Source organism: Asparagus officinalis, chromosome 5 (genome assembly GCF_001876935.1).
Source record: "Asparagus officinalis chromosome 5, Aspof.V1, whole genome shotgun sequence".
Taxonomy (NCBI): Eukaryota; Viridiplantae; Streptophyta; class Magnoliopsida; order Asparagales; family Asparagaceae; genus Asparagus; species Asparagus officinalis.
In genome coordinates this window covers 97,403,541-97,417,704 of record NC_033798.1, presented here as the reverse complement: position 1 = coordinate 97,417,704, position 14,164 = coordinate 97,403,541, and the positions used below count along the sequence as shown (strand labels likewise).

General features: G+C 36.0%; 1 protein-coding gene across 1 annotated transcript in view; it reads right to left on the bottom strand.

Annotated features, from left to right (window-relative positions):
* Positions 1-9,064, bottom strand: part of LOC109840303 (aldehyde dehydrogenase family 2 member B7, mitochondrial-like) — a 10,494-nt gene extending 1,430 nt beyond the window's left edge. The window contains 8 exon segments of the mRNA XM_020408883.1: positions 241-378; positions 485-658; positions 1,924-2,013; positions 6,006-6,235; positions 6,388-6,541; positions 7,538-7,680; positions 7,755-7,880; positions 8,879-9,064. Coding sequence (XP_020264472.1) covers positions 241-378; positions 485-658; positions 1,924-2,013; positions 6,006-6,235; positions 6,388-6,541; positions 7,538-7,680; positions 7,755-7,880; positions 8,879-8,960 — 1,137 coding nt within the window. The 5' untranslated portion in view covers positions 8,961-9,064.

Here is a 14,164-nt window from a genome sequence, read left to right as displayed (position 1 = left end):
GTTGATAGTCGAGAATTTATGTTAAAGTCGTCTAATTACCATGGTCTGTCTCTTATTCTAGTTTCACTTAGAATCTTAATAAACTAGGAATTTACATATTACAGTGATTTATTCTTATGTAAGCTTTCCTTTTTCCTAATTTCGCTGATATGTCAGGACTAAACAACCATTACCTATACTTTCATAAGTAATGATTTACACTAGTGGTGGTATTAAATTACAAGAACAGAAGAGAAATACCTGAGGACCTTGCTCCACGCCCTTTCTGAAAGGGTCACCAACAACACGTTTCAGAGCACGAGCTTTCGATTTTTCCACAAACTCATCATAAATGCTTTCATGTACAAAAGTACGAGACCCAGCACAGCAGCATTGTCCCTGAGATAAAGCTCGTCTTTTCTTTAGGATCATAATACATCTTGAGAAAATCCTAAAAAGCATGGTTCTTTTGGGAGCATATCAAACTACCAGTGATCAGCCAAACCTGATTGAAGAACAATGCACTATGTGCAAGCTCTACCGCCTTATCAACATCAGCATCATCCAACACGATCATCGGAGACTTGCCTCCAAGCTCCAGCGTCACAGGCTTAAGGTTGCTTTTCGCAGCCATTTCAAGTACGATCTTGCCAGTATCAGTTGATCCAGTAAAAGCAAGCTGAATAGAGAAGTACAGAGTGGTTAAGGATAATAATTATAAAAAACATGGCATTATTTTCATAAAGGGGATAAGATGCATGATCTCCAAGCCAATCCATCAAAATTTTCATTGATAAATCATTCACCACTACTGCTCAGGTGTGAGTCGGTTCAGATGATCACTTCAATTTTATTAGAAGCCTTGTCTTTAGTTGTCTATCCTTAACACAATTAGCTTATTATATTTTCAAGGGAGCTATCTTACACACACATGCATTAAAAATTGTTATTTGCACAAGAGCATGTAATGGTCATGAACATCATAAAACAAAGTTAATCTTGGAAATCCATCTCTAAACAAGAATTCGGCAAAATTATGCTATTCACTACACAGTTTTACAAGGATTAGTCCACTCAACAGTCTCTCCCAATTCAAAATTGAAAACCTTTTAGATGATGCGACACGTTAAGTAAAAAATATTAAAAAAAACCTCATTTTCTCTTTATTCTTTAATTATATAATAATTATATTATATTTATTCTTTAATAATATAGTACACACACACACACACACACACACAAACACACACACATATATATATATATATATATATATATATATATATATATATATATATATATATATATATATAGAGAGAGAGAGAGAGGAATATGGGTATGCTTGGTACCAAGCACAAATTTTGTGCTTGGTAGTTAGGTGTCCTATTCCCATCTACTCATTTAAATGGGGGACCACATTCACATGGGTTGAGGAGTGCATGGGGATATGCAATCATTTGAATGAGTGGAGGGGATTATGTCACCTCACTACCAAACACAACTTTTTGTGCTTGGTACCAAGCATACCCATTTTTCTCATATATATATATATTCAATAATTAAATAAGTGCAAGCAGCGAAGAAATAGTTAACTCCAAAAAGGGGGAAGAAAAAGGGAAGAAATAGTTATGACCCAATAATAACTCAAAACATCATATGCCCCTTTGTAACCTTTAGGAGGACAGAAACAAATTGAGCCATATTATTCAGTATATTTAAAAAGAACAAGCAGATGTAATATTCCCAAAATAATATGGAAGGGGCTTAACTTACAAAAACAGGTAATAACTTGTTAACGGATCCAAGAAATGAACAACAGTGACATCTACCTTAAAAAGCCTATTAATGTGAGATGAGAACTACCATGTTGTCTCAAACTCAAGTGTGGATCTACTAAATATCTGAAAAAACCCCCATTAAGATGACATGGGATCTAAGAAATACCTTATCGACTTCCATGTGACTGGCAAGAGCTGCACCAGCAGTAGGACCAAAACCAGAGACAATGTTCAAAACACCTTCAGGAATCCCTGCCTGTCACATAACTACTTAGTCAGTACAAACACAAAAGGAAATAGTCTTCGCCAATCATTTTCAGGTGAAGTTTCTCGTGTTATGAAGAATAATCCTTCTTATTCAACCCCTAAAGCTAGAACAAATAAACAAAAAAGAAAGAAAGAAAAGAAGGAGAAAATAATACTTCTTAATTAATCATTCTCAAGTGGAGTTTCTTGTCTTATGAAAAATAATCCTTCTTATTCAATAATAAGTACCTAGAACATTAATCAAATAATTCATACAAAAAATTAAGATGCGCACTATATCAGCTCCCTTTTTCTAGTATTTCAGGGCTTGCTCATTCTAGAATGATATTTCATGAAGGGAGCTGTCAGATGGATGATAGACAAATATAAATAGGTCAAGCCTATACAGGTAAGACAAGCTATCAAAAAATTTTGGTATCCTCTTTTATCCAATGTCCTTTTCCATTTAGGTAGATGATCACAATCCCGCACCTAGATGGAGAAGCATTACAGAGAAACTTGTGTAAATTATCTAAAGAAACGTAAATATTAACTCTGATACGGCTAATTTACCAGATTGCCATTAAAGTAGCACCTAATAACCAAATTGTCATTAAAAGTAATTCTAGCGACGGTAAGGTATTAAAAGTAGCAGGACGTGACTAATTGGCCCAAAAAAAATTCTGGCCAAAATTCTCCGACAAGCTCTCATGTGCTCTATCAGGTGATGCTTAGGTGCCTTTTAAAATTATATGTGTGACGTGGCAGTGAAAATGTGAAGGGAGGGGGGGTGCATTAACTGCCCTAAAACTAAATCCACCTACAAAATTTCCCCCATTTTCTCTCTCACTAAGCTTTGAGAGAGAGAACACAGAAAAAGTAAGGAGGTGACACAGATTCTTCTCCTCGTTGATGATGGTGGTGGAGTTTTCGTCAGCCTAAACTTGTGAAGCCCTAACATTGAAGGACGGAGGATGGCGATGATAGAGATTCTCTTCCATCGATACTGACATGGACGGGAGCTTGAGCTTGAAGAAGCCATGATCTCCTGCCATGTAGAACCTCCAATTTGAAGGAGAAGACTAAAAAAAAAAACCTCTTCTTTTGCCCAAATTTGAAGATCCCCGTCTACCAACATGAAAAAATGACGAGAATGAGATTAACTACAGCTGCCAGCTCAACATAAATATGCCCCCTAAGCCTCGCATAAAGTGTTGCTGGGTAATTTTGGCCAGAAAATTTTGGGCCAATTTTCCACATCATGTAAGTTTTAACACCTTATAGTAGCTGGAATTATTTTTAATACCAATCTCGTTATTAGGTGCTACTTTTAATACCAATCTGATAATTTAGCTGAAAACATACCGACTTAAAAAGGAAAAGGAAAATATAAGTGTTTAGCATAAATTGGAAAGGCTAACCCAAATAAATTTCAATGATTAACCAAGAAAAATATAGGAGAGAGACTTGCTCCTCTGACACAAGTTGCCACATTAATGGCCCCACAAAAAGCTCTCAATAACAATGTCATCAAAAAAATTCAAGCATATGATAAATCCATTATGTCATAAAGTTATCCACCAAACTTTTTAGCCATTGATGTTGCCTAGGGATCCATGAAAGATATAAAGATGTTTTTTATATATATAAATTAGTGGCTAAAAAATTTGGTGGACATCCACTTAAGTTGACATAAGATCAACTCTATATATAGAGCAAAACTTGTGTCAACTTAAGTAGATAGCAAAAAGTTATCCATCAAACTTTTTAGCTATTGATGTTGCCTAAGGATCCATGGAAGATATGAAGAGATTTTATATATATATATAAATGAGTGGCTAAAAAGTTTGGTGGACATCTACTTTAGTTGACATAAGATCAACTCATATACATACATACCAGTTTTGGTATGTTGGGAGATGTTATTATTGTTGTACCCAATGCTTACATTGCTTTTGCGGGTAAAAGAGTAATTGAACAAACATTAAGTAAATCGTCTTGGGTCTCGTATTTTTCAGATTAATATTTAGGGATAGATCTTACCTTTCTTTTTATCTCCTCAAACAAATCGAAATGATTGAAGTTCTTCTATTTGGAATCGTCTTAGGTCTAATTCCTATTACTTTAGCAGGATTATTTGTAACTGCATATTTACAATACAGATGCGGTGATCAGTTGGACCTTTGATTGACTAATAGTTTTTTTGATTGACCTCCTCCTTGTAGGAGGTCAAACTCAAGTTGCAATTCGACTGTGTTTTGTTAAGGTTTTTTTTTTGCGATTCAAAATAACCTAAACGCAATCACGCTATGTAGGATTTGAATCTACGACATTGGGTTTTGGAGACCCGCGTTCTACCGAACTAAACTAAGGTCAGGGGCCAGGGCCGGGTCCAGGGCCGGGGCCGGGTCCAGGGCCGGTTTAGGGTTTCGATTAGGGGTTAGGTTTAGGGTTTCGGTTAGGGGTTAGGTTTAGGGTTAGGGTTAGGGGTTTAGGGGTTTGGGTTTGGGTTTGGGTTTGGGGTTTAGGTGTTTGGTTGGGAGTTGGGGTTGGCGGGTGGCGGCGTGGAGTTGGGGGTTAGGTTTGGTTGGGGTTTAGGGGTTAGGGTTAGGGTTTTGGGTTGGGTTTAGAGTTTGGTGTTGGATTAGGCCGTTAAGGGTGGGGTTTTGGGTTTGGGGTTTAGGGGCTGAGGTTGCGGTTTAGGGCTGAGGCTTAGGGCTGGCGCTAGGCTGGGGGTTAGGGTTGGGGTTGGTTTCGGGGGTTTGGGGTTAGTTTGGGGGTTAGGAGGTTTGGCTTGGGGTTAGGGTGGGTCTTGGGCCTGGGTTGGCGTTTGGGGTCTGTGGCTAGGGCTAGGTATATATATATATATATATATATATATATCATATACTATATATATATATATATATTATATATATATATATATTATGTATATTATATATTATGGGTTGATCTTTGTCACTAAGTGGGATATCCACCAACTTTTAACCACTCATTTATATATAAAAAAAACATCTTCAATATCTTTCATGGATGCCCTAGCAATATCCAATGGCTAAAGTTTGGTAGATAAACTTTTTAGCTATCCATTTAAGTTGACACAAGTTTTCTATATATATATATATATATAATATATCATATATATATATATACTATATATAGAGAGAGAGAGCAGATGAGAGCGAATATGGTATGCTGGCGGGGGATACAAGCATAAATTTGTGCTTGGTAGTGAGGTGACACAATCTTTTTCACTCATTCAATAAGTGAGACGCACCATTCACATGGGGTTGAGGAATGCATGGGGATATGCAATCATTTGAATGAGTTGAGGGGGGATTATGTCAGCGCTCACTACAAGTCATACTTCTTTGTGCCTTCGTACCAAGCATACACATTTTTCTCATATATATATATATATATATATATATATATATGTATATATATATATATATATATAAAGAGAGAGAGAGAGAGGGAGAAAGTAAGACTCCTATTAACTTAAGTTGATGTCCACCAAACTTCCTAACCACTCATTTATTAATAGAAAAAACATTTTCATATCATGCAAGGATCCCTAGGCAATATGAGTGGCTAAAAAGTTTGGTGGACAACTTTTTGCTATCCACATACTACAAACCCTTTCATTGGCATACTTAGGCAACACATTTCCGTTAGATAGCTAAATCAGAAAGGATGAATCAGAGGACCCTGCCGTTTTTGAATGCTCGAAGTTAATATAGTATTAAAAGCCATAACAATTACCTGAAACTTAAACAACACTTGTTGTAAACGAAAATCGGGGAAAAGGATAAATTTGACCAGCACTATCGTTCTTCATTATAGTATTAAAAGCCATAACAATTAGTTGAAACTTACACAACACTTGTTCTAAACGAAAATGGGGGAAAAGGATAAATTTAACCAGCACTATCATTCTTCATATTAGAAAAAGGGAACATTGATACGTTATAAAGGAAAAGACTCAATGAATGCTCATACCTCATGCAATAACTTCGCAACATATAAAGCAGACAAAGGCGTCTGTTCTGCAGTCTTAAGTACAATTGTGTTTCCACATGCTAGTGCTGGTCCAACCTTCCAAGCAAACATAAGGAGTGGGAAATTCCATGGAATGATCTGACCAGCAACACCAATCGGCTCATGAAGAACTTGTACATGATGGGGACCATCAGCCGGGACAACAAGCCCATGTATCTTGTCCGCCCAACCTGTTCAATTTAAAATTTAAGAATTGCGTCAATGACATAATTAGCCCATAATTAATATAAGAAATTTTTATGTAATTAGCCCATAATTAATATAAGAAATTTTTATGCATAGAATGAAAGGGGCTACGGCACAAGAGAATAAGAAAGTTTACCAGCATAATAGCGCATGAAACGTGTTAGCATAGGAATTTCGACCTGGGCAGCCTGTTCATAAGGCTTCCCGTTGTCCCAAGTTTCTAGCGCTGCAATTTCATCATTGTGCTTCTCAATCAAATCCGCAAACCTTAGCAATATGCGTGACCTTTCCTGGATAAATGAACAAGAAAGAAAGAAAGAACAATAACAATCTTCAGGAAACTGAGGTCAACTATGGAGAACAAAGTCAATCTTGGTAAGGAGATGTTGAGTCATAGAAGACAAAAAAACAATGGAAATCATCACAAAAAAAAAGAGGCAAGTCACATCAAAGCAAACAGTCTGGCCGTCTCTGATCAAAACGAGGCTGGTACAAAACAGAGCATTAAGTTGTGACACTTCTATGGAAAAAGACCAGAAGCCTACAACTAATTGATATCTGGATATAAAGCATCAGCGTTGAGTCTAAGGTGAGGAACCACATAGGAAAATAGAGTGGATTGCCACAGATACTAGAAGAGCATGAGTGTTGAGATCTTTTATTGCTGGCGCAGGTCATGCAGGTCAATTTTCTGCAACCGTAAAGCAGCTTTTGAGAATTCGAAGACTACAGACATTTTCCCATAGAAGGACTAAAATTCAGTTTCAAGGCACAATGCAGGCCATAGTTGCAACTTCAGCATTCAGGAAGAGCTTGGTAAGATTCATAAGGACATAATAAGAGAACAGTTTGATGATAGCTAGATACGAGAGTGTTGGCAGGAATAGGATAGAAAAATCATTATTTATTCATGTACAGAAATCATTGTGTTCACCATAAAATTAACATAACAACAGTTAGATAATCTTTCTTAATTAACAGTAGAAGGCTCCAATCCTGTCGTTTGATCTTTCCAAATTGTTTCTAAATAAAAATCAAAATGTTGTGATAGAAGCACCGACTTTACATGAATAGAGACTTTACAATTATTTTCACTTGCTATTCATGTAAAGTTCAGCACAATTCAGTCAGACAAATTACTGCCGAATTATTTGTCCTCCAAACTACTTGAACACTCTCTCTATTGAGTTAGCAAATATTGTGACTATAATATAGACAAGCGATCCATATTTTAATTCCAATAATAGTGAAACAAGCAAATGGAGATGGCAGTTTTAGATAATCACATAAGCGGGCATCTTTGGCCAGGGTCCTTCATCGAATGCGTTGCGAGCAGCAGCAACAGCATGGTTGACATCTTCAGCATCTCCTTCTGCAACATGAGCAATAACTTCCCCGGTTCTAGGATCCAAGGTCGGAAAAGTCTTTCCTGTACCCAAATGTTCACCTCTTAACGTGATGTTTTGAGTAACAATTACAGGCTATCTTAGCTAAACAATGTACCTGAAGCCGAATCCACAAAATTTCCATTTATTAAAAGCTTTGTGTACTCTACTTTGACGGGTGGTGTGATCGGTTGCTCGTCAACTGCAGCAGCAGTGCCATACCTTTGAATTCCGGATGAGGCACCTGAACGAGAATATAGTTTGCAAAATTTTAGAACCAGCGATCAAAACCCTGAAAGCACAAATGTAAGTAGGAAATTCCTAGCTAACAATCAAGTTATTTCACTAGTACTCTGAGTCAAGGACTCTCCACATAAAGGGTAGACCTCATACGTAGAAGCGCCAACAAGATCTCCAATAGAGAAGATAATTGTGAAGCTAGTTGAGCAATAGTCAATATGAAGGATAGGAATTTTAATGACTGCAGATCTACCCCAGTTTCCATCATTATATAAAAATAAATAAATAAATAAATAAATCTCTCTTCTTCAAACAGTTTCAAGAGAACCACAGTACTTCGATGCTCATTGTCAAAGGCACAATAATTGGGGATATATGCGCGAATCTGAAAAGAGAAGAGAACTTTGATGATGTTGAAATCTCTAGACGAATGGCTGATATTTTAAACATATCACGTGAGTTAAACCTACTAGAAACCCCCATAGCCCCATAAACAGAAAATCCTCGAGATATCGAAAAATCTTTACGAAAATAAAAAGGAAAGAGGAGTAATTAAGATGCTTTCTTCAATGAGAGTACCCTCATCCATCACTTCGCCAACGCACACTTCAAGATCCCAGAACGAACAAAGAACAAAGACCAACAACAATCTCCAACAGGTGAATACCAAATCCACCATCCCCATCAAGTATATGCAAACCAATTCAAAACTCTTGCTAAAAAACCACAACTTTTCTCATGGAAAGAAATCTCATCCTTAAAAACAAAACGGCCCAAAACCCAGAATGAAAAAAATTCTTCCAACCGTCTTAAAAACATCAATACACAGAGAGAAATCACCCAATACCACGTGCAGATGGAAAAGCAAATACCCATAAAGAAAAACTTCACCGAATCAAAGGAAAGATCAACGAAAAGGCCATGATTCAATTTTTATTCGCCTCAAAAGTTTGATAATTTCATAAGAAAGAAGAAAAAAAATATAAGAAGTGAAATCGTCACCTCCTCTGAGGAGAATAGAACGAGGAGAAGCGGATAAGCAGCGAGAGATAATACTGGAAGTGATCCTACGAGCAGCCGCCATCGCCTTCAGTTCTCAAATATTTCTCCTCCTCTCTGATCTTTAATTAATTTTATCAGTCACTGAAGCTGCAGTGATTGAGGTTTGAGGAATCAGACGGGGCCTGCTTGCCTGCCTGCCTACTTATAGATAAGAACTACCTACTTATTTCCGTCTATATACAGACGTATACTCAGGAGCAATAAATTCATGATGACGCAATATAGAAAATTTTCTGGTTTGGATATTTTGAAATAAGGATACGACGACGAGAACGACTCGACAATTCATTTTGCTAAATAAATAATAATAGAAAATTAAACTGACAATTTATTTTACTAAATAAATAATAAAAAAAATAGATTGACGTTCGCTCGTTCTAAAAAATAAAATGATACTGGCATATTCTCAGGCACACCCTCAGTCACACACTCTCTCTTGCTACAGTATACTAGGTTCACATGAGATTTTTAAAAAATAATCATATGTGGGCCTAGTGCACTGTAACAAGAGAGGGAGTGTGTGCATGAGAGTGTGTCTGTAGTGTCTTTCTTCTAAAAATCATATTAATAGAAAAATGCGAATGTTATATTTTTATTTTTTAAATATCTATTTTGTTAAAGGAACCGTCGATTCATAATCATTAAGTACTTTGAATAAATATGTAAAAAAAATAAATAAATCAAAGGATTTAGAGTGGACAAGGCCGAAGGAGACAAGAATAGGCCTACCAAGTTTTAAAAAACAATTTAGTACGCCTCAATTATTGCATGTAGATTATGGACCGCTACTTTTATTATCAAAATATCTACTATTAACTGGCAAGTTGCAATTTATTCTTGATTTTAGGATTTACCACATCTCCATGCATTAACGCTAGTCACAACATCTCATTTTGTAGCAAACAGTTTGTGTTTAAAATAGTGGTCTCTTAATTAATTATTTGCTATAGTGAAAATCTAGGTACTGAGATATTAATTACTAGATTGAAAATAATTTCGTGTCGGATACTAATAAAGAAATTTGATAGCATCGTCTATGAGGCATAAGAAAACATAACTAATTTCATATTTAGGATGTGTTTGGCAACTTCAAAATTAAACTAAGCTAGACTAAATTTGATCCATATAATGATTGGTCACAAAACAACTAGTCTAAAGCTAATAATTTGAACTAGAAAAAAATTAGTTCAATTTTAAATCTAACTTTTTCCCAGACTAAAAATAGAATTTTGGACCAAGGTTACATTAACTGAAGTAAGTTCTATAGGTTTGCTAAACACACCCCCAGATTATGCCATGGTAGCAACAAGAGAAGTGTTTGTTTTATTATATAATAATAATTTAGTTTTAATTTGTTGGTGACCTAATGTAGGATGTCAATGAAGAAATTGGACGGTTACCCTATAGAATTGGAATAGAGTTGGATGGGACAAAACAAGATTAGGTGGAACACAATGAGCTGATGAGACCGTGGAGGAGATTGGGGGGTACGTTTTGTGAATTACCCCCTACAGATTCCAGTTTGGCACGCCTAGTAAAGCCAAAATTGATGGACCAGAGATGGATAAGGACCTTTTTTTTTTTATTAAACTCAAAGTGCGTGAAAACCTCTCCGAAATTTATTGATTGCTTATAGAATATATCAGATTAATTTGAAATTTGAGATATCTATGACAGCAATCTGGTTTCCAACTTTGCAGCTACATGTAAGCGCGACGAGTGAAGACGTTTGTTATTTAGTTCTGTCTTTATCCTCATGGATCTCTTTATTCGGAGGATGATTGTTTTTTAGTAGTATAAGAAATGAAAAGTTAGTAACTATAGATTTTTATTTTGTGTTGTTATATTAGTAAATCTTGAGAAGGGCATCTTGCTTTGACCTTTTAAAAAAATGGGTTATTGCATATATACCCCTTAAATCATTGGTACTTGCAAAAATACCCTCCCAACTCTCGGTATTTATAAACTACCCCTCAAATAATCCGTTTTGGAAAACATTACCCTCAAAGCAATTAATCAGAGCAAATTTATAATTACAATATAAAGGTTATCAATAAAATAGTTAAACTTTTATCACCAAGTTGATAATTTGTTGATCTTAGGAGTAATTTTTCCCAAAGTTGAAAGTAGATATGCAAATATTCAGATTTTAGGGGTACTTTTGCAAATCCCCATAATGAAAGGGGTATATACGCAAATGAACCAAAATGTTAATAATCTGCATCAGATGAGCCATGAAAATGTTAATAATCTGCATCAATAAAATAGTTAAACTTTTATCACTAAGTTGATAATTTGTTGATCTTAGGAGTAATTTTTCCCAAAGTTGGAAGTAGATATGCAAATATTCAGATTTTAGGGGTACGTTTGCAAATCCCCATAATGAAAGGGGTATATACGCAAATGAACCAAAATGTTTTTGATACGAAACAATTTTGCTAGTAACTTTACATTAATCTGGATCAGATGAGCCATGAAAGCACTCATAGAAACACAAAATAGATAAAATGTAACTGTGTTGTCAAATCAGTTCTCAGTTGGTTTTCTTGGTTTCGCTTTTGATAGGGCTTCGTTCTGTGATGTTGGAACTTAGAAGGTTTGATTATCACAAGATAAATGCATTTCTTCTTACTTGGTGAATGGTCGTAATCATGAAAAGACCCTTACTTGCTTTTTGAAGTCCTCTGATCCTCTTGTTTACTTCTTTGCATTTTACAACTAGATATCTTCTTGCTTATATATTTGGTAAAAGGCGCATATATATTTTTTTTTTATCACTTCCATCTGTTGTCAGCTCCTGCATCTTTAAAGTTAATCAACATTTATTTGAGGTATTAACTAGTTAATAATTTAAATATATAAAGATGCTAACGCAGCATGGTGCGCATTATTCTGCATATTTCTCTTGCATGTAACATTATTACTACTAAATATAGTTTCTACTATGATTCATTATCGTACTTGTATTTACAAATTTTGAAACATGAAGTTACAATATTTGTTGTTTTAATTCCACATCTCTAACAACAAAATAACGTTTTCTTAGAAAGATGAAGTTCTAGAATTCTGAATTTTATTGCACTTAATGGTGTTTAAATATCCAAGAGAATGAGTACGCCCCTTTTGATTGCAGAAACATTTGTAATAAATTGAGGACAATGAGACTGTAATTGTGAAAAACCTAGTGAGATTATTAGCTCTGTCTAGGATGTTATTTATAGCGTTTAAAGAAACAAAAAAGTTTTGTTACATTCTGACATCCCAGCATTTAGCAACATATCAAGTACATATTTTCTCTGAAATAAGAGGATTCACTTTTTCGATCTAGCTACCTCGATACCCAAAAAAACATTTTAAGGGTCTAAGGTTCTTAGTTTAAAATTATTGTCGTAGATACTTTTCAAATAACTAATGTCATGTGCATTGTCGCCGGTAATCACAATGTCATCAATATATACAACCAAAAGGATCTGCTTCCCACAATAAAATCTTCGTAAAATTGAGTGATCTTTCTAAGCTTGATAAAGACCAAAGGTCTAAACAACTACGGCAAAACATCCGAACCAAGCCCTTAGACTGCTTCACACCGTAGAGAATTTTTTTTTTAACCTGCAAACCTTGCCACACTCCCTCTGAGCAACAAAACCTAGTGGTTGCTCCACATAAATCTCCACATCAAAAATGTCATTAAGGAATGTATTCTTAACATCCAACTGATATAGTGACCAGTGATAGTGAGCAGCAAGCAAAATAAGTATGCGGAAAAATATCATTTTAGCTAAGGAGAAAATGAATCGATATAATTAAGATCATAGATTTGTGAATACCCCTTTGCAACTAGTTGAGCTTTGAGGTGAGCTAAAGAGCCATCTGGAATTACTTTGACAGAATAAACTCATTTACAGCCAACCGCTTTCTTCCTTGGTGGTAAGGAACAAGATTCCACGTCCCATTTCTCTCTAAGAACGTCATTTCTTCTTGCATTGCTGTTGTCCAACCTGAGTAGATAGAACTTCTAACAAATCATTGGAAATTGAGTGAAAATCCAAAGAAGATATGAACAAGTAATATGATGGAGTTAACGAAACATAAGAGTGTTTGGGTAGAAAATTATATTCTTCATTGTATAACTCATTACAACTTCGATCGTTACAACAAGTTAAAAAAGATCGGTCTTTTTATAAGACCTTTGTACAATGAAAATAAAAATTACAACTCTCGTTAAACAGCACAACGGGTGTTTCTCGCCCGCTGCTTGCGTGGGATCTTAGCCTGTGACGGGGACGTTGATACCCATGGACTACCAAATGATCAGATCATATCCGGAGCTTCGTTGATTCGCGAAGGAATCAAGAAACCGAAGCAGTTATCTCGACAACGGCGAGATAACCACTCTTCTCGAGATCACCACAACGGGGCGATCTCAAGGAAGGAACCGGGAAGTGTAGATCTGACGAGCTCCTCTTCTTTATGCTGACGAACTCGATCTGATCTCTCCTCCTCCTCTCTGAAATTTGTGGCTCTTCAGTCCTCAATTCGGCAGGGCTTCGCCGACGCTCGAGAATTCTAGATTTGAAAAAAAATAAAGGCCCTGGGGTTGTATTTATAGGCTTCAAGGCCCCTGTTTTCCGATAAGAACGATCGATTCACTCTTATCTTCAGTTGTAACCACTTAACCATGTTCTTGGATAGGTTCAGATCAATTAGAACAAATCTAGGTGGTTAACGTTAAAAAACGGCTCAAAACAATCAAAAACAGCATTCTGGGGTCTGCGGATACCCGTGGGTGTCTCGGCTTGGCCGAGACACTCGTGGGTGTCGACACCAGTGGGTGTCTCGGCCTGGCCGAGACACCGGTGAGTGTCTCGGGTATTTTGATCCTAACTTTCTCATATGACCTCCAAATGACCTGATTCTAGATGCATTGGCAAGCTGACAAAGAGATATACAACTTTCATATTTTCAGTTTCTTCATATTCGAATCGAATCATAACCAAAATCATCATTCTTCTCCAAGACACCAACACTGTCTCGGAATTCTGAGACAGTTTGTACTATATTCGGTATTTTGGCTTTATCTTTCTCATATGATTTCAGAATGAGTTGATCTAAGATGCATTGGAAATATAACGTGGATATATACAACTTTTATGTTTTGAGATTTTTCAGATTCGAAGTGAATCACAGTCAAAACAGCTCTACAAGGTCCAAGACACCAATGGGTGT